We start from the raw sequence: 12,465 nt of genomic DNA, 5'->3' as shown, positions 1-12,465 counted from the left end.
ATGTAGCCGAGATCAAAAGGCCCATGTGCTAGACATTAAATTTCAGCTAGGACAATACAGTTACACAGTATGCCTCCCAAGTCTGTTTACAAGTACTTAAGATACCTGTGATACAGTTTTCTTTGGAGGACTGTTTTGGGACGATGGTGCTGGGGCTTCTGGGGAGGTGAGGAGCTAAGCATCACTCTTGGGTATGAATCCTGGCTCCCCCTCCCAACCAGCTGGGACGTGATAACATTTTTTAAGTTGTCTCTTCCCATCTATAGAAGGCTTTCCATGTATTTTTTTGCATATGCTATTTCTGTGTTTGAGTAGGTAGGATTCAGTTTCTACAATATTAAATTAGCAACATATTCCCAGAATAAAGTGCTTTGAATTCCTTTATCCTCAGCTCTGTACCTCTTACTTACTGTGTGACCTTGAGTTATCTTAAACTGAGTCCTTAGGCTCTCTAAGTACTGGACGAGGATGAAGATAGTTTTTTTTTCCCCTCAGCTGGTGTCTTGAGTCCCAGGTGTTTAACAAAAGTGTGGGCCTCACTAATTAACACAAATCATTTGTGCTTCAGTCATAGCCCTCTTTAACTCTAAAGTCTGGCTTTTGGGGAGGAGAGCTGAGCCCAGTTTGTGTTTGTTTTTGTCAAGTTCCTCTCAGTAACAGGAATCATTTGCTTGTTTTCCAAATCTAAGTAAAAAGAAATCTTCGGTTATAGAGTTAAGCTGTGGGCAGCATGTGAGCGAGCCCCTCCTAGCACTCCAGTCATTTCTAGAAGGAGCTTCTTTTTTCAGGCTGTGTCACTTCAATTCTGTCTGCCCCTAGTTAACACCCACCTGGAGGGCTGAACTTGGGCCCAAACACCAACGAAATGGGTTCCATCCTTATGGTTAAGCAAAGCATCAAAGTGTGATGTGTAAGTGCTCTTAAATAACGTGTAAGCAGGAGAGAAAGTTGACCAGACAAAGGTGTAACAGTTATCACCCAGAGAAGACAACAACAAATATTAAATGAATATTGTTTAATGTAAAATGCTTTAACACTTAGAAATTAGCAAAGCCTCAATTAAATTAGATTTCATTTGCTTAAAGATGGTTAATCCTATGAATTGTACAGTAGATTCTTTTTTTTTTTTTTTAGCTGTTGCTTAATGCAAGTCCTATGGTAATGCATTAAGAACTGCATCAGCCACTGTATTCTTGGCTCCTCCTCTGGACTCAAAGGGGAAAAGTCCCCAAACATTCATAAAACAAGATATGCTCCCCCCCCCAAAGACTCCTAACAGTAGTTACAAATCCATTTTGACAGTCAGCTCACAGACAGGCGGGGACCAGTTGTAGGCGGTTTCCAGAGCTCAGTAAGAGGTAATCTTGCAGTTTGGTTTAAAACTCGGTAGCAGGTGAGAAGTCCCAGTTTTAAAATGCCAAGGGATCAGTGGACAGTCACTACATATACACACTGAGTGTTTGTAAACACTAGAAATGTACATTAGACAAAGTACCTTCTCAAGTCAGGCACTACTTAAAAAGGAGGATGAGGTAACGTGAATTCCAAGTCCACAGAGATTCAGAAGGTCAACTCCCAACAGCTGCCAGTAGGTCAGTTCCAGTTAGGTTCTGGATTTTAAGGTTTGCTGAAGCCAGATTCGCTGGCTTTTAATATTGCAATCGCATCTTTCACGGCATGGTAGATCACATTCTTCACCTGAGCAACAAACAGCAAGTTTTGAGAGCCATTTTTAAAATCGGACTCATTGTAATAAATGACATTTTCATCATTTCACTTTGGCTCCAGTCTGAATTGAAATGGTTAAAGGTACTCAAAACAAACTTGATTTGCAGGTGACAAAAGCTGGAAATAACTGAGTCAAGGACAAAGTCAGGATCCCAAAAGATCCTGAAGGTCTGAAATTCGATAAGTCAAGTCTGTACTTGGGAAAACAATAAGCCCCACAAATCCAGCTTCCTAAACTTAAGCTGAGGGAAGTATGGATGGACACAGCTCAGGGAGGGGTGAGCTATGCCACGTGCTGTCCCCTCTGAACTCCGACCAAAGAATTATAGTTCTGGGGGCAGCTAGGTGGTGCAGGGGATAGAGCACCAGCCCTGAAATCAGGAGAACCTGAGTTCAAATCCGGCCTCAGACTAAAACACTTGACACTTACTAGCTGTGTGACCCTGGGCAAGTCACTTAACCCCAATTGCCTAAAAAAACAAACAAAAAACAAACCAAAAAAACACCTCACTAGCTGTGTGACCCTGGGCAAGTCACTTAACCCCAACTGCCTAAAAACAAAAGCAAAAAAAAAAAGTAAGAAAGAATGAATGAATGAATTACAGTTCTGGGCACTGAGTTGGTGAAGGGGCCACAAGCGCTTCCTCCCGGCCCACCAACAGAAAATACTAAATGTTTTGAGGCACTCTCTTTGATTCTTTAATAGCCACTTTATGAACTAGGTGCAGACAGCGTGCTCATTTTAAAGATGAATTGACACTTAACAAATGCTTGGTGACTGAGGAAGCTCAGTGTGTCAGACGGCTGACTTGGTGACACAGGCAGGACTGCCAGCCAGGTCTTCACAGCTCGCCACTATCATCAGCTGCCCCCGGCTGTGACCCCCCCCCCCCCAAACTGCTTGGTTTCCCATCAGCGTGCCTTTAGGAAGAACGTGGAATTCACTTCCAGCTCAAAATCTGACAGGACCTTAAATTTCCCATGGTTTTGTTCTTGGTCATGATTCCCAAGATCTGCCTAACAAAATGTATACACGGGAGGTGGACGAAGACATGCCCCCCCCTCCCCCTTCTGATGAGTGACAGGAAGTTACCTTCTTTAATCTTACCCCTCTACTAGTATTTTAAAGGACTGATAAAAAAAAACGAAGAAAACCTAAGCCTTCAACATGAGCTCACTCTTTATGGAATGGTTTCCCTCAAACACAGATGCAAGTAGATAAAGCAAAGGCAAGAGGTCTGACTGTGCGGGTGTTTTGTCTCGGGGCACCGAAAGCCACAATAAATGTTTTCTACCTTGAAGGAAAAAACCACATCACGGCCACAGCGCAGGGTCTCACTCTCCAACGCCCTTCTGTCTCCTGCGTACAATGCTACGCTTCACTCTTTCTCCCGTGTGTACTTTTCTCCTAGCTTCCAGCGTGGCTGAGATTTTTAGCTTCAGTTTTGTTCATTTGGGAATCATGGTCTATTTCAACTTGTAAAATGACAGTACGAAGTACTTCAAAGCTTAGTTTTCAAAAAGACATCTCAATTACATGGGTCCTGAAGATGTCAAAGAAATGGATTTCATCCATTAAATTAAGAGAACTGGAAATGAGGAGAAGGCACCACGAAGTCCCTGCTCTGTCTGTGAAAGTCTCATGACCAGCCCTGCCACCACGAGGTGATCATGCCATGGCTGGGGAGTCAGAGCCTCCCTCCAATCTATCCTCCCTGGGGCTGCCAAACAGATGCCCCCAAAGCTCAGGTCTGACTGTGCCCCCGTGCTTGAGAAGCTGCAGTACCTCTCCGGCCTGCAGGATCCCAATACCAACTTAAATGCCTTTTTGGCATTTAAAGCCCTTCCCATCTGATCCTACACACCGCTCTCCCTCGCACGTTCATGCTCTCGTCCAGTCCAAATGGCCACCCTGTGCCCTGGCACACGCCACCCCACCCCACACTTTGTACATCTTTGCTTCTCTGCCAAGTTCCTTACTTCCCCATAGAACAGAAGTTCCTTTACTGACTGTCCCACTGGGAGGTCTGGCAGGTGACCAGGCAGATGGCCCACCTGGGCACTGCAAGCCATTCTGGAGAGCAGTTTGCAATGTGCATGCCCTTGGACTCAGTGACACCACTATGAGGCCTATACCCCAAAGAGCAAAGAAAGAAGAAGGAAAGGACCATATCTGTGACAGCTTTTTGTAGCACCCCAAAATGGTAAAGTAGGGTGGTCACACCAACCTATTCAGGATGATGAAATGAACAAAGAAAAAAATGGGAAAATCTCCAGGTAATGGAGCAGAGTTATGTGAGCAGAATTAGGAGAAAAAATTATACACTGAAAACACTATTTTAAAAAAAACCAACTCTGAAAAACTTTTAGAACTCAAGGTAAGGCAATGATAAACCTGAGTCCACCAGGGGACTGGAGGTGAACTTCCAATATCAGACAGACAGAAAGCTTCACAGATGAAGGAGCCTGCCTCCTAGAGCCGAAAGGGACCTTAGACATCACTGTCCACATAAGGAAACAGACCCATGAAAGGTCAAGTGCCTGGCCCAAGAACTCAAACTCCACGCTGGGAACTTGGAACCCAGGGGGAGCCAGGCGCCAGCTGAGAGTTGGAAGGTGACCAGTGAGGCTGCTAAGAAGTGGACTTCCTTACTGCACCAGCCTTTCCCCTGACTCTCCCTCTGAGCCTATTTCTCCTTCTCCTCAGGCCTCTGTATTAGATTTGGGGGGAGGAACAGCTGAAGGATCGGGCAAGGCCTCAGGGAGGACCTTAAAGAGACCTTCCCCAAAGGAAGCTGGCATTCTAAGCCGCAGAGGTAAAGGGGACATGGGACATGGTGATGGAGGAAGAGCAAGGCCAGTCTGGCCTGGGCACAGACTGCACGAAAGGGAGGAAGCCGAGGCAGAGTGGAGCAAGGTCATGAAGTCTGTCTGACCCTCCGTGTCAGACGGGAGCTGCTCCAGTCTGTTGAGCAGGAAAAGCAAAGGGATCAGGCCTTTGCTTCAAAAATGTCACAGGTGGCTGTCTGAGGCAGGAAGCCGGTGAGAATATCATCCCACTAATCCAGGGTCATGGGGGTAAAAAGAAAAAAAAGATCTGCCAGCTGCTGGACGACGGGAGTGAGGATGAGTGAGGACCAAGGAAGATGCCGAGGGAGTGCCTAGAAATCTGGGGTACCCTTGGCCAAAAGAGGGAGGTCTGGAGAGAAAGAGTAACTGAATAACAAGAGACAGAGGAGAACACTGGACGGAAACTGGCAGGAAGACCTGGGTTCAAGCCCTGCCTCAGACACACTCAGGCCCCTGTAGACCTCGCCCAAGGGGCCAATCTACTGCCACAGTCCCTGGCTTCCTCCCTGGGAGCTCCAGAACAGTGATGGCCAGCCCTTACAGAGGGCCGCTAACTGCTCGCTCCCCCACCCCCCTACCCTGTGGGGGCCCTTTCTGCTCATCCTTCCTCCCTGACTCACTTCTGAGCTCACTCAACCACTCCCCTCAGCTCAGTTTTCTTTATGGGTCTGGGCACATCTAAGTTCCTGACAGGAGAGGATTGGGGGTGGGGGGTTGGCCATGATATTAAGAAATACAAAGGAATATGCAATCCTGCTGCTCAGATGGCCTGGTGCAAAGCTCTACACGTAATATTCTCACACCAATGGAAGAAATGGAGACCTTGAGCCTAGAAAAGGTAACTCGGGAAGTACCTGAGTGCTACCTAGATCATAATTTTTATTCCTGGGAAAGAGGCACTGAACTTTCCCTACTTGGCCCCAGAAAGCAATTAGATGGGGTCCCTACACAGGTGGCTGAACCAGCCCAGCACACCGAGAGCCCGAGGGCCTTGCTCCCAGGCATCCGGGCTTTACAGCTGCTCTCTACCCGCTGGGCTACCACTGCAATCCAAAACCAGAATGAGCAGTTTCCCCGAATGGTCTTTAAGCAAAGGTCAGATCAGACCACCCTCAGTGCACTTGTGGAGAGGGGAGAGTCTGCATCAACAGGCAGAGATGGTCTTCGAGGTGCTAAGATTCTAGAGCAGGCCAGGGGCCCACTGCTGGTTCTCTCTTCCTCTACTCTAGGACTTCAATGAGAGGAAGGGTAACTGTGGACCCTCAACCCCTTCCCTCCCGTCTGTGCTGGCGGATGCCCCCAATCTTTTGGTCCATCTCCCCTGCTCTCTAACATGCCCAGGTCTGTCTGTACCTAAACCTTCATGACCATTTCCTGAATCTATCTCCCCTCCTCATCTGGGAGCCCTAAGCTAATCAGTTACCAGATCCTCTCAGCCCTACTTCCTCTGTCTCCCCTTTATTTCCAGAACCTGTTAAGCTTACAGGCTCACATCACCACCCAGAATGGACCATGATCATGGATCTTGGTGCTTCTCCTCTGACCTCCCGTCCATCCTCAGCACACTGAGAGAATCATCTTCCTGATGCACAGACTTGTTCATTGTTACTTTCCCGTTCATATCTCAATGGCTCCTTATCAGCAGAGGAGTAAAATTCAGATTCTTTGGGCTTGACGTTCAAGTCACCGCCCAATTTCAGGAAATGAGACCTTGCCCTCCTCCAGCAAACACACCCTGTGCCTGCCTGCTTCCATGCCTCAGCTCATGCTACTTCATTGCGATCAACCTGTTCCAATGCCACTCTCAACTTAAGATTCCATTTTGTTCTGCATTTCTGTAATTCATTTCTTGTAATACCGCTTCTAGGGCTGTATCCCAAAGAGATCATAGAAACATGTACAAAAATATTCATAGCAGCTCTTTTTGTGGTGGCAAAGAATTGGAAATTGAGGGAATGCCCATCAACTGCGGAATGGCTGAACAAGCTGTGGTACATGAATGGAATGGAATACTATTGTGCTATAAGAAATGATGAGCAGGCAGACTTCAGAAAAACCTGGAAAGACTTGTGTGGTCAGGAGTCCGCAAGTATTGTCCATCATCTTGGTCTTAATGCCTAATTATCGGCTTGATCATCTGAGTTCAGGGATGACACAGCACATAAAGATGCGTCCCTACATGTGGATGCATGTAACAGTTTTTAGCTTAAGTGAAAAACCAAGTTATACTCACAGACCCAAATGACTGTGGAGGTCCATCCCAAACACTAGTGTTTTACAGTATCACATGCTGGACCTGTCCCCCATCTCACACATTTACCTGTAGCTTATCTTCATGGTTAGTGTGTGTCTGAGACAGATAGCGAAATTCCTGAGTGAGCCAGAAGCAGTGTTTGACGTGCTCTGGAGAAACAAAGTCTTCTGCCACTTTTATGCAGCTGTATAAGTTATGAACCTAAGGAAAAACAAGAGAAGTCAGCCCCAGAGTCACAGGCCCAGCAGGAAAGCACACCCCCAAACCCACGGCGGCTCTTGCCTGATGCGGGGCACCTGCGGGGATGAAGACCACATCCCCCAGAAACTGCACGATGGCCCAGCCCTGAACGCCGTGCTCTTGGTGGAGACGCTTTCTGAGTGGGCGGTCCAGATACCAGCTCTGGTCATGAATGGGGTCATGATCAGCAGGGTTTTCTTGACCTTGTTCTTCCGAGACCTGCAACACACACACCCAATACCTTTCAACAAATGAATACTTGCCCAGAAGTAAAATTCTCCAAAACCGAATTCAAACATCTTTTCCCACACTCATGTTGCCTATAAAAGTAATGAGACCCACCCTCTGGTTAATGAGTCAAACCTTCCCTTACTGTAGCACCTTACTGGCCTGGGATGTAGGGAAATAGATCTTGCCTACTGGTGCTTATTACACACTTAATTTCATTCAATAAATTTCATTCAATTTCATTCAATAAATGGAAAGGAAATGGGTCAGTTTGGCTTCATCTTATCCTGCTTGCCTGGTCCCTGAATGGCTTGTGAATGTAGCTACCACAAAACCACAGCCCTTTGTAGAATGCATTATTTTAAACTTAATTTCTTAGCACAGGCTTGAGATCAGGACAAGGCTTATCCACAATTTAATGCTCTAACAAGATAAGAAAAACTCTGCTGAAAAAGCAAAACAGTTTCTGACTTCTTTCCACTATGACGTCTCCTATTTGTCCTTCAAAAATGAGGAGTATGGTTTAATTTTGGTCCAAGCATGGATTCCTTTAAAGATTCAGACCACAGCTGTCATGTGTGAATACATGGTGGGAGGCTGTGACTCCCTCAGTGAATGATGCTCAGCCAGGTGGTTTCCATGAGGCCACTGAGGGGGGAAAATAAATTTCTAGCAAGTAGCCTCGGTAATTAAAATAAAGGCTTGAAGACCACCTGAGAAGGTGTTTTTAGATTATTTGGTTTGTCAAAAAGACAGTGCTCGTACCCACTTACTATTCCCATTCTCTCTAACCGCCTAACCTAAACACACACGAAACCTTTCCTGGTTGGCCTGCTTACACAGAGGGAATCCATGTAAGATCCACACAATGACCATTCTGGATTCCTTTCTACCATAATTTCATACTAATATCTGCTTCTAATAAAGTCACTCAGTAAAATCCACAGTTAACGAGAGAGGTCACAATAGACATCATCAATGGCTGATTCTTCTCTGGCTCTATGGAAGCTGGAGGGCCAATGCTAAGAGGATTCTCGACGACAAGATTTAGTGAAGGGGACAGGACCTGGACCTGTGACTTCATTCTTGAAGGGACCTCCCCTGCCATGTGTAAACAGCTTGATCAGGGCAGGTTGGGCCTTTCTCGCCAATGGGAGACGTCAGAGTTGTCTAGAACACTGAGAGGTAGAGGGACCTGCTCAGGATCCCAGAGAGGGGCACAACTTGAACTCAGGACTCCTTGGGTCAAAAGCCAGCTCTCTATCCACTACCCAATAGTGCCTTCCCCAGAATCTGATTAATTAAAATAAATGGTAACTTGATAAATATTGACCAACGTTACTCATCCTTCTTAGACTTTTGCTTCCTAAGCTGAAACTAGCTTTACTGATACCATATCTTAGAAAATCCCATGGGCCAACCTTTCCAAATGCCTTGGGAAAGCATCAGTACATCCCAATGGCTTTTTCTTGACACATTTCATAGGCCAGTTCCATCTCCATCCTTTCTCTCCCCTGCTCCACTTCCACAGTGAGAAGAGTCAGTAAGAGAAACATCATGCAGTGACTTCAGAAGCAGAGACGTGTTATGCCTGTTTCTATCAGGAACTGGGAGAAGGCCAAATAGCTTTTCTGGAACCATTGTAAACCTGGCTTTATGTTTATGATTATGACAATTAAAGAATACCCTTTTTTTTTCATTTTTTCTCTTATTTTATTCTTTAGTGTGGGTTTTTTTCTTTTTGATCTGTTTCTCCTTTCACAGCTGTGACTAACATGGAAATGTGTTTTATGTGATACCGTATGTATAACCTATACCATTTTCAGAAGGGGGAGGAATGGGGAGAGAAAACTTTGGAACTCAAAATCTTGTGAAAACAAATTAATGCTAAAAAGTTGTCTTGACAGGTAACTGGGAAAAAAACAAAATATGATCAAAAAATAAAATAAAATTAGAAAGGGATATGCAGTAGGGGTTGGGCATGGTTGGGAGGCATGACGAAGATTGCTAATAAATCTTTAAGGCAAGAAAAAAATTCTATCTATGCTTTTATTCCAATCATTGGTTAAAAAAAAAACCAAACAAGGCCAGCTAGGTGGCGTAGGGGATAGAGCACCGGCCCCGGAGTCAGGAGGACCCGAGCTCAAATCTGGCCTCAGACACATACCACTTACTACCTGTGGGACTCTGGGCAAGTCACTTAACCCCAACTGCCTGAAAAAAAATCCAGCAGCTCAGAACCAATCGGATTCCTGTGAAGCTCCCCTGAAGTGTCCCATTCAGGGTGATATAATTTCATTAATCTTTTTTCCAGTCATTCAATCAACTATGAATCCACTTATGTACTGCATTGTTTAGCCCACATCTCATCTCATTCTCAAGAATACCACGAGGGACTTTTTCACATGGTTTTCTGACATCCAGATAAACCCTATCTATAGCATCCCTATCTATCACATAGTGCCTGACATACAGTAGCACTTAATTGGATTGATTTATTTGATCTATGAAAAAAAAAGTTATTCTGGCTTGATTGTTCTTCACGAAGCTCTGAAAGATCTCACATAGACTTTTTCCTATAAATGAATCGCTCCTTTGATAGTACAAAGAATACCTTCTTAAGGAAGGCTCGGATCTTCTCAGTGTCTTTAGCAGCAAAAATGTGCCAAAGAGCTCCTGGTTTCTCTTTTCCTTCAATAAACCGCTTTATTGTGAGTTCATCACAGTCTCCATCTTGGATAGTTTTAAGTACTTCTGTTGAGGGGGAAAGAGGCAAAACAGATGTAAAAGGAACATTTTGCACACCAGGGGCAAAAAGCTTCAGCACGTGTGTTTACATACTATGATCTTACCATCTTCCTGATCGAGCTGTCCGGTAGGGATGCCCACATACACCATTACATTAGCTGCATCAGATATATCTAAATGAAGATTTGTGGTTCCGTACTTCCTGTCTTCTGGTGTGATTAACCCTGTAAGAGAGAAACTTCTTTTAATTGCTACGATTAAAAGAGGACCCTGGGAGTTACGGTAACAATGCAGAGCTACCATAGGCATGCTTGGCAATATCCAATTAGTGACAGAGCTGTACCACCCACACTGGCACCTGGGAGAGCATCCCACAACTAGGATTGTGTTGACCTCTGATGGGAGGTGGACGCAGCACACTGGAAGAGCAGAAACTCCAGGCTCTTCTCATCTCCCAACTTCGAGGATCAGCACTGATCCAGCCCCCTCTCCTGTTCTCCTTGCTCCTCAGTGTCACGTGAGTCAGTTTTCTCCTTTCTCACTGCCATGTTTTCATTAACTGCCCCTTTTCAGAGGTTCGCTCCATTCAAATTTACTGTCTAAGCCGCTCTCTCTTGGCACCCACAACATTTTCTCAAGGAATTCAGTACTGGCTCACCTTCTTTCCTCCTTCAGCTCCTGTTAAGTGACTTCAACATGGTCATGTCTCCTGGAAAAACCTTAACCTCCCAACTCCCCAGACTAGGGGACAGGAGTCAGGAAGACCCGAGGTCAATTCCAGGCCCAGATGCTTCCTAGCTGTGTGAACCTGGATGTGTCATTTAACCTCTTAGCCTCAGTGTCTTCAATGGCAAAATGAGGTTCGTAATAGTATCTACCTCCCAAGTTGGTTGTGAGGATCAAATGAAGTATTTGTAAAAGCGCTTAGCACAGTGCCTGGCACACAGGAGCTTAATAAATGTTTACTTCCTTATCTCTTTCCCATGATCCTCCATTCAACACCAGCAACTCACAGCAGTGGTTCTCATCACCACCCACAAGGGTTCTGCCTTCAGTGATCAAACGACCACAGCTTGTCATCATTTAGTCATCTACTGTGCGCCTCGCCCATCCAAAGGACATCAGGACAACATCCTTTCCATCCTGTAGTACTGGGCCCAGGCTCTATGTCCTTTTTGCTAATCAGTTCAAGGGTGCTTCTGCTCTCCAACCCTTTGCTCAGATCTTCCACAGAGGCTCAGAGGCCCCAGTGCCTGAGCCATTATTCCTGCTAGACTCTAGCAAAAGCAATTATCTAATTCTCCTTCTACTGCTTCCATTCCTACTTGGGTGCTGCTAAACAGAGCTGAAGGAAATTGCGTGACCAAGCCAACATGCTATTGAGCCTAAAAAAGGCCTCTTCACTTCCCAAAGACAATCCCTTCTCTCCCACAGTACCTCTTTCCCACACTTTCAGCTAAGGACGACTTCGACTCATGCTTCTCTAAGACATTACCACAGTGCACTCCAAGCTTTCTTTGAATGTTAGTGCTTTTGGCTTTTCTTCCACATTGTCCCTCACTTCTGCGTATTTTCCTTCCCAGTCAGTCATTCTCCCATTTGTTTCATTGGTGAGGTTTCCACCACAGGTCCAAGTGTTTTCATTCTGCCTTTATCGCTCCTCACCACTCTTACTTCTCTTTCATTTAGCAGCAGCATGCTGTGGTTCCATGCTTTTCTCCACATCCAAAGGGCTCTCTGCCCCATCAGCTGTCCAGCTCTCCTCCTTCATTCGGCAGCATTAATGACTCTTCTTCCTCCTGACAGCTTCTCCTATTGCTCACTTTCTGACTCCTGCTCCTCAGGCGGTGGTTCCCCTCAATGCCTTCTCCCATACGGGACAATGCTCAGTTCAGCAGCCTACATCCCTCGATCAAGTGATTCAGGGGGTGAGGGAACGACAGAACTGGCCCCAGATGGATCACGGTTGGCTGGGCTCTTTCCCTCAGACCTGCTGGGGGGCCATACAGCCCTCTGCCCCACCCCCACCCCCATCCTACAGCCAGCACCCCAATTCAGCCTCTCATCTCCTTTCTCCTGGAGGGGCTGGTGGGGGTGGAGGGTCCAATTTGTCTATTATCATGTCTCCCCCATCTCCAGTCTATCCTCCACGTGCAGGTTTGATCACATCCCTTCCTTCATAAATTAACTGCATAGCTTGCTGTCATTTCTGAAGTCACATCACATACCTGCTCTGCATTTAAAGCCATTTACAGTCCTGCCCTGCCTTCCTTACCCCTCTCTGTGCGCACACACACAGCAGTATAGCCCAGTCGCTGACACTCCCAGCTCTCCACCCACGGACGGCTATCCCCGCACCTCCAGTGCACTCCCGCCTCACCTCTGCCCCCCACCATCCCTCGTTTCCTTCAGAATGT

General features: G+C 46.1%; 1 protein-coding gene across 4 annotated transcripts in view; it reads right to left on the bottom strand.

The window, feature by feature from the left end:
- Window positions 1-12,465, bottom strand: part of KDM3A (lysine demethylase 3A) — a 115,311-nt gene that overhangs the window by 31,699 nt on the left and 71,147 nt on the right. For 3 of the 4 annotated variants that reach the window (XM_020969453.2, XM_078149292.1, XM_078149291.1), the window contains 5 exons: window positions 10,153-10,272; window positions 9,915-10,054; window positions 7,115-7,291; window positions 6,899-7,033; window positions 1,001-1,698 (listed from right to left, as the gene is read on the bottom strand). In XM_020969453.2, coding sequence (XP_020825112.1) covers window positions 1,618-1,698; window positions 6,899-7,033; window positions 7,115-7,291; window positions 9,915-10,054; window positions 10,153-10,272 — 653 coding nt within the window. In that variant the 3' untranslated portion in view covers window positions 1,001-1,617. Of the gene's footprint in view, window positions 1-1,000; window positions 1,699-6,898; window positions 7,034-7,114; window positions 7,292-9,914; window positions 10,055-10,152; window positions 10,273-12,465 lie in introns of those variants that run through there. The other variant, XM_020969454.2, reaches the window with a different exon arrangement.

Source organism: Phascolarctos cinereus, unplaced genomic scaffold (assembly GCF_003287225.1).
Source record: "Phascolarctos cinereus isolate Bilbo 61053 unplaced genomic scaffold, phaCin_HiC Scaffold_2;HRSCAF=192, whole genome shotgun sequence".
NCBI lineage: Eukaryota > Metazoa > Chordata > Mammalia > Diprotodontia > Phascolarctidae > Phascolarctos > Phascolarctos cinereus.
The sequence above is the reverse complement of the archived record's forward strand: the minus strand, read 5'-3'. Positions and strand labels throughout refer to the sequence as shown.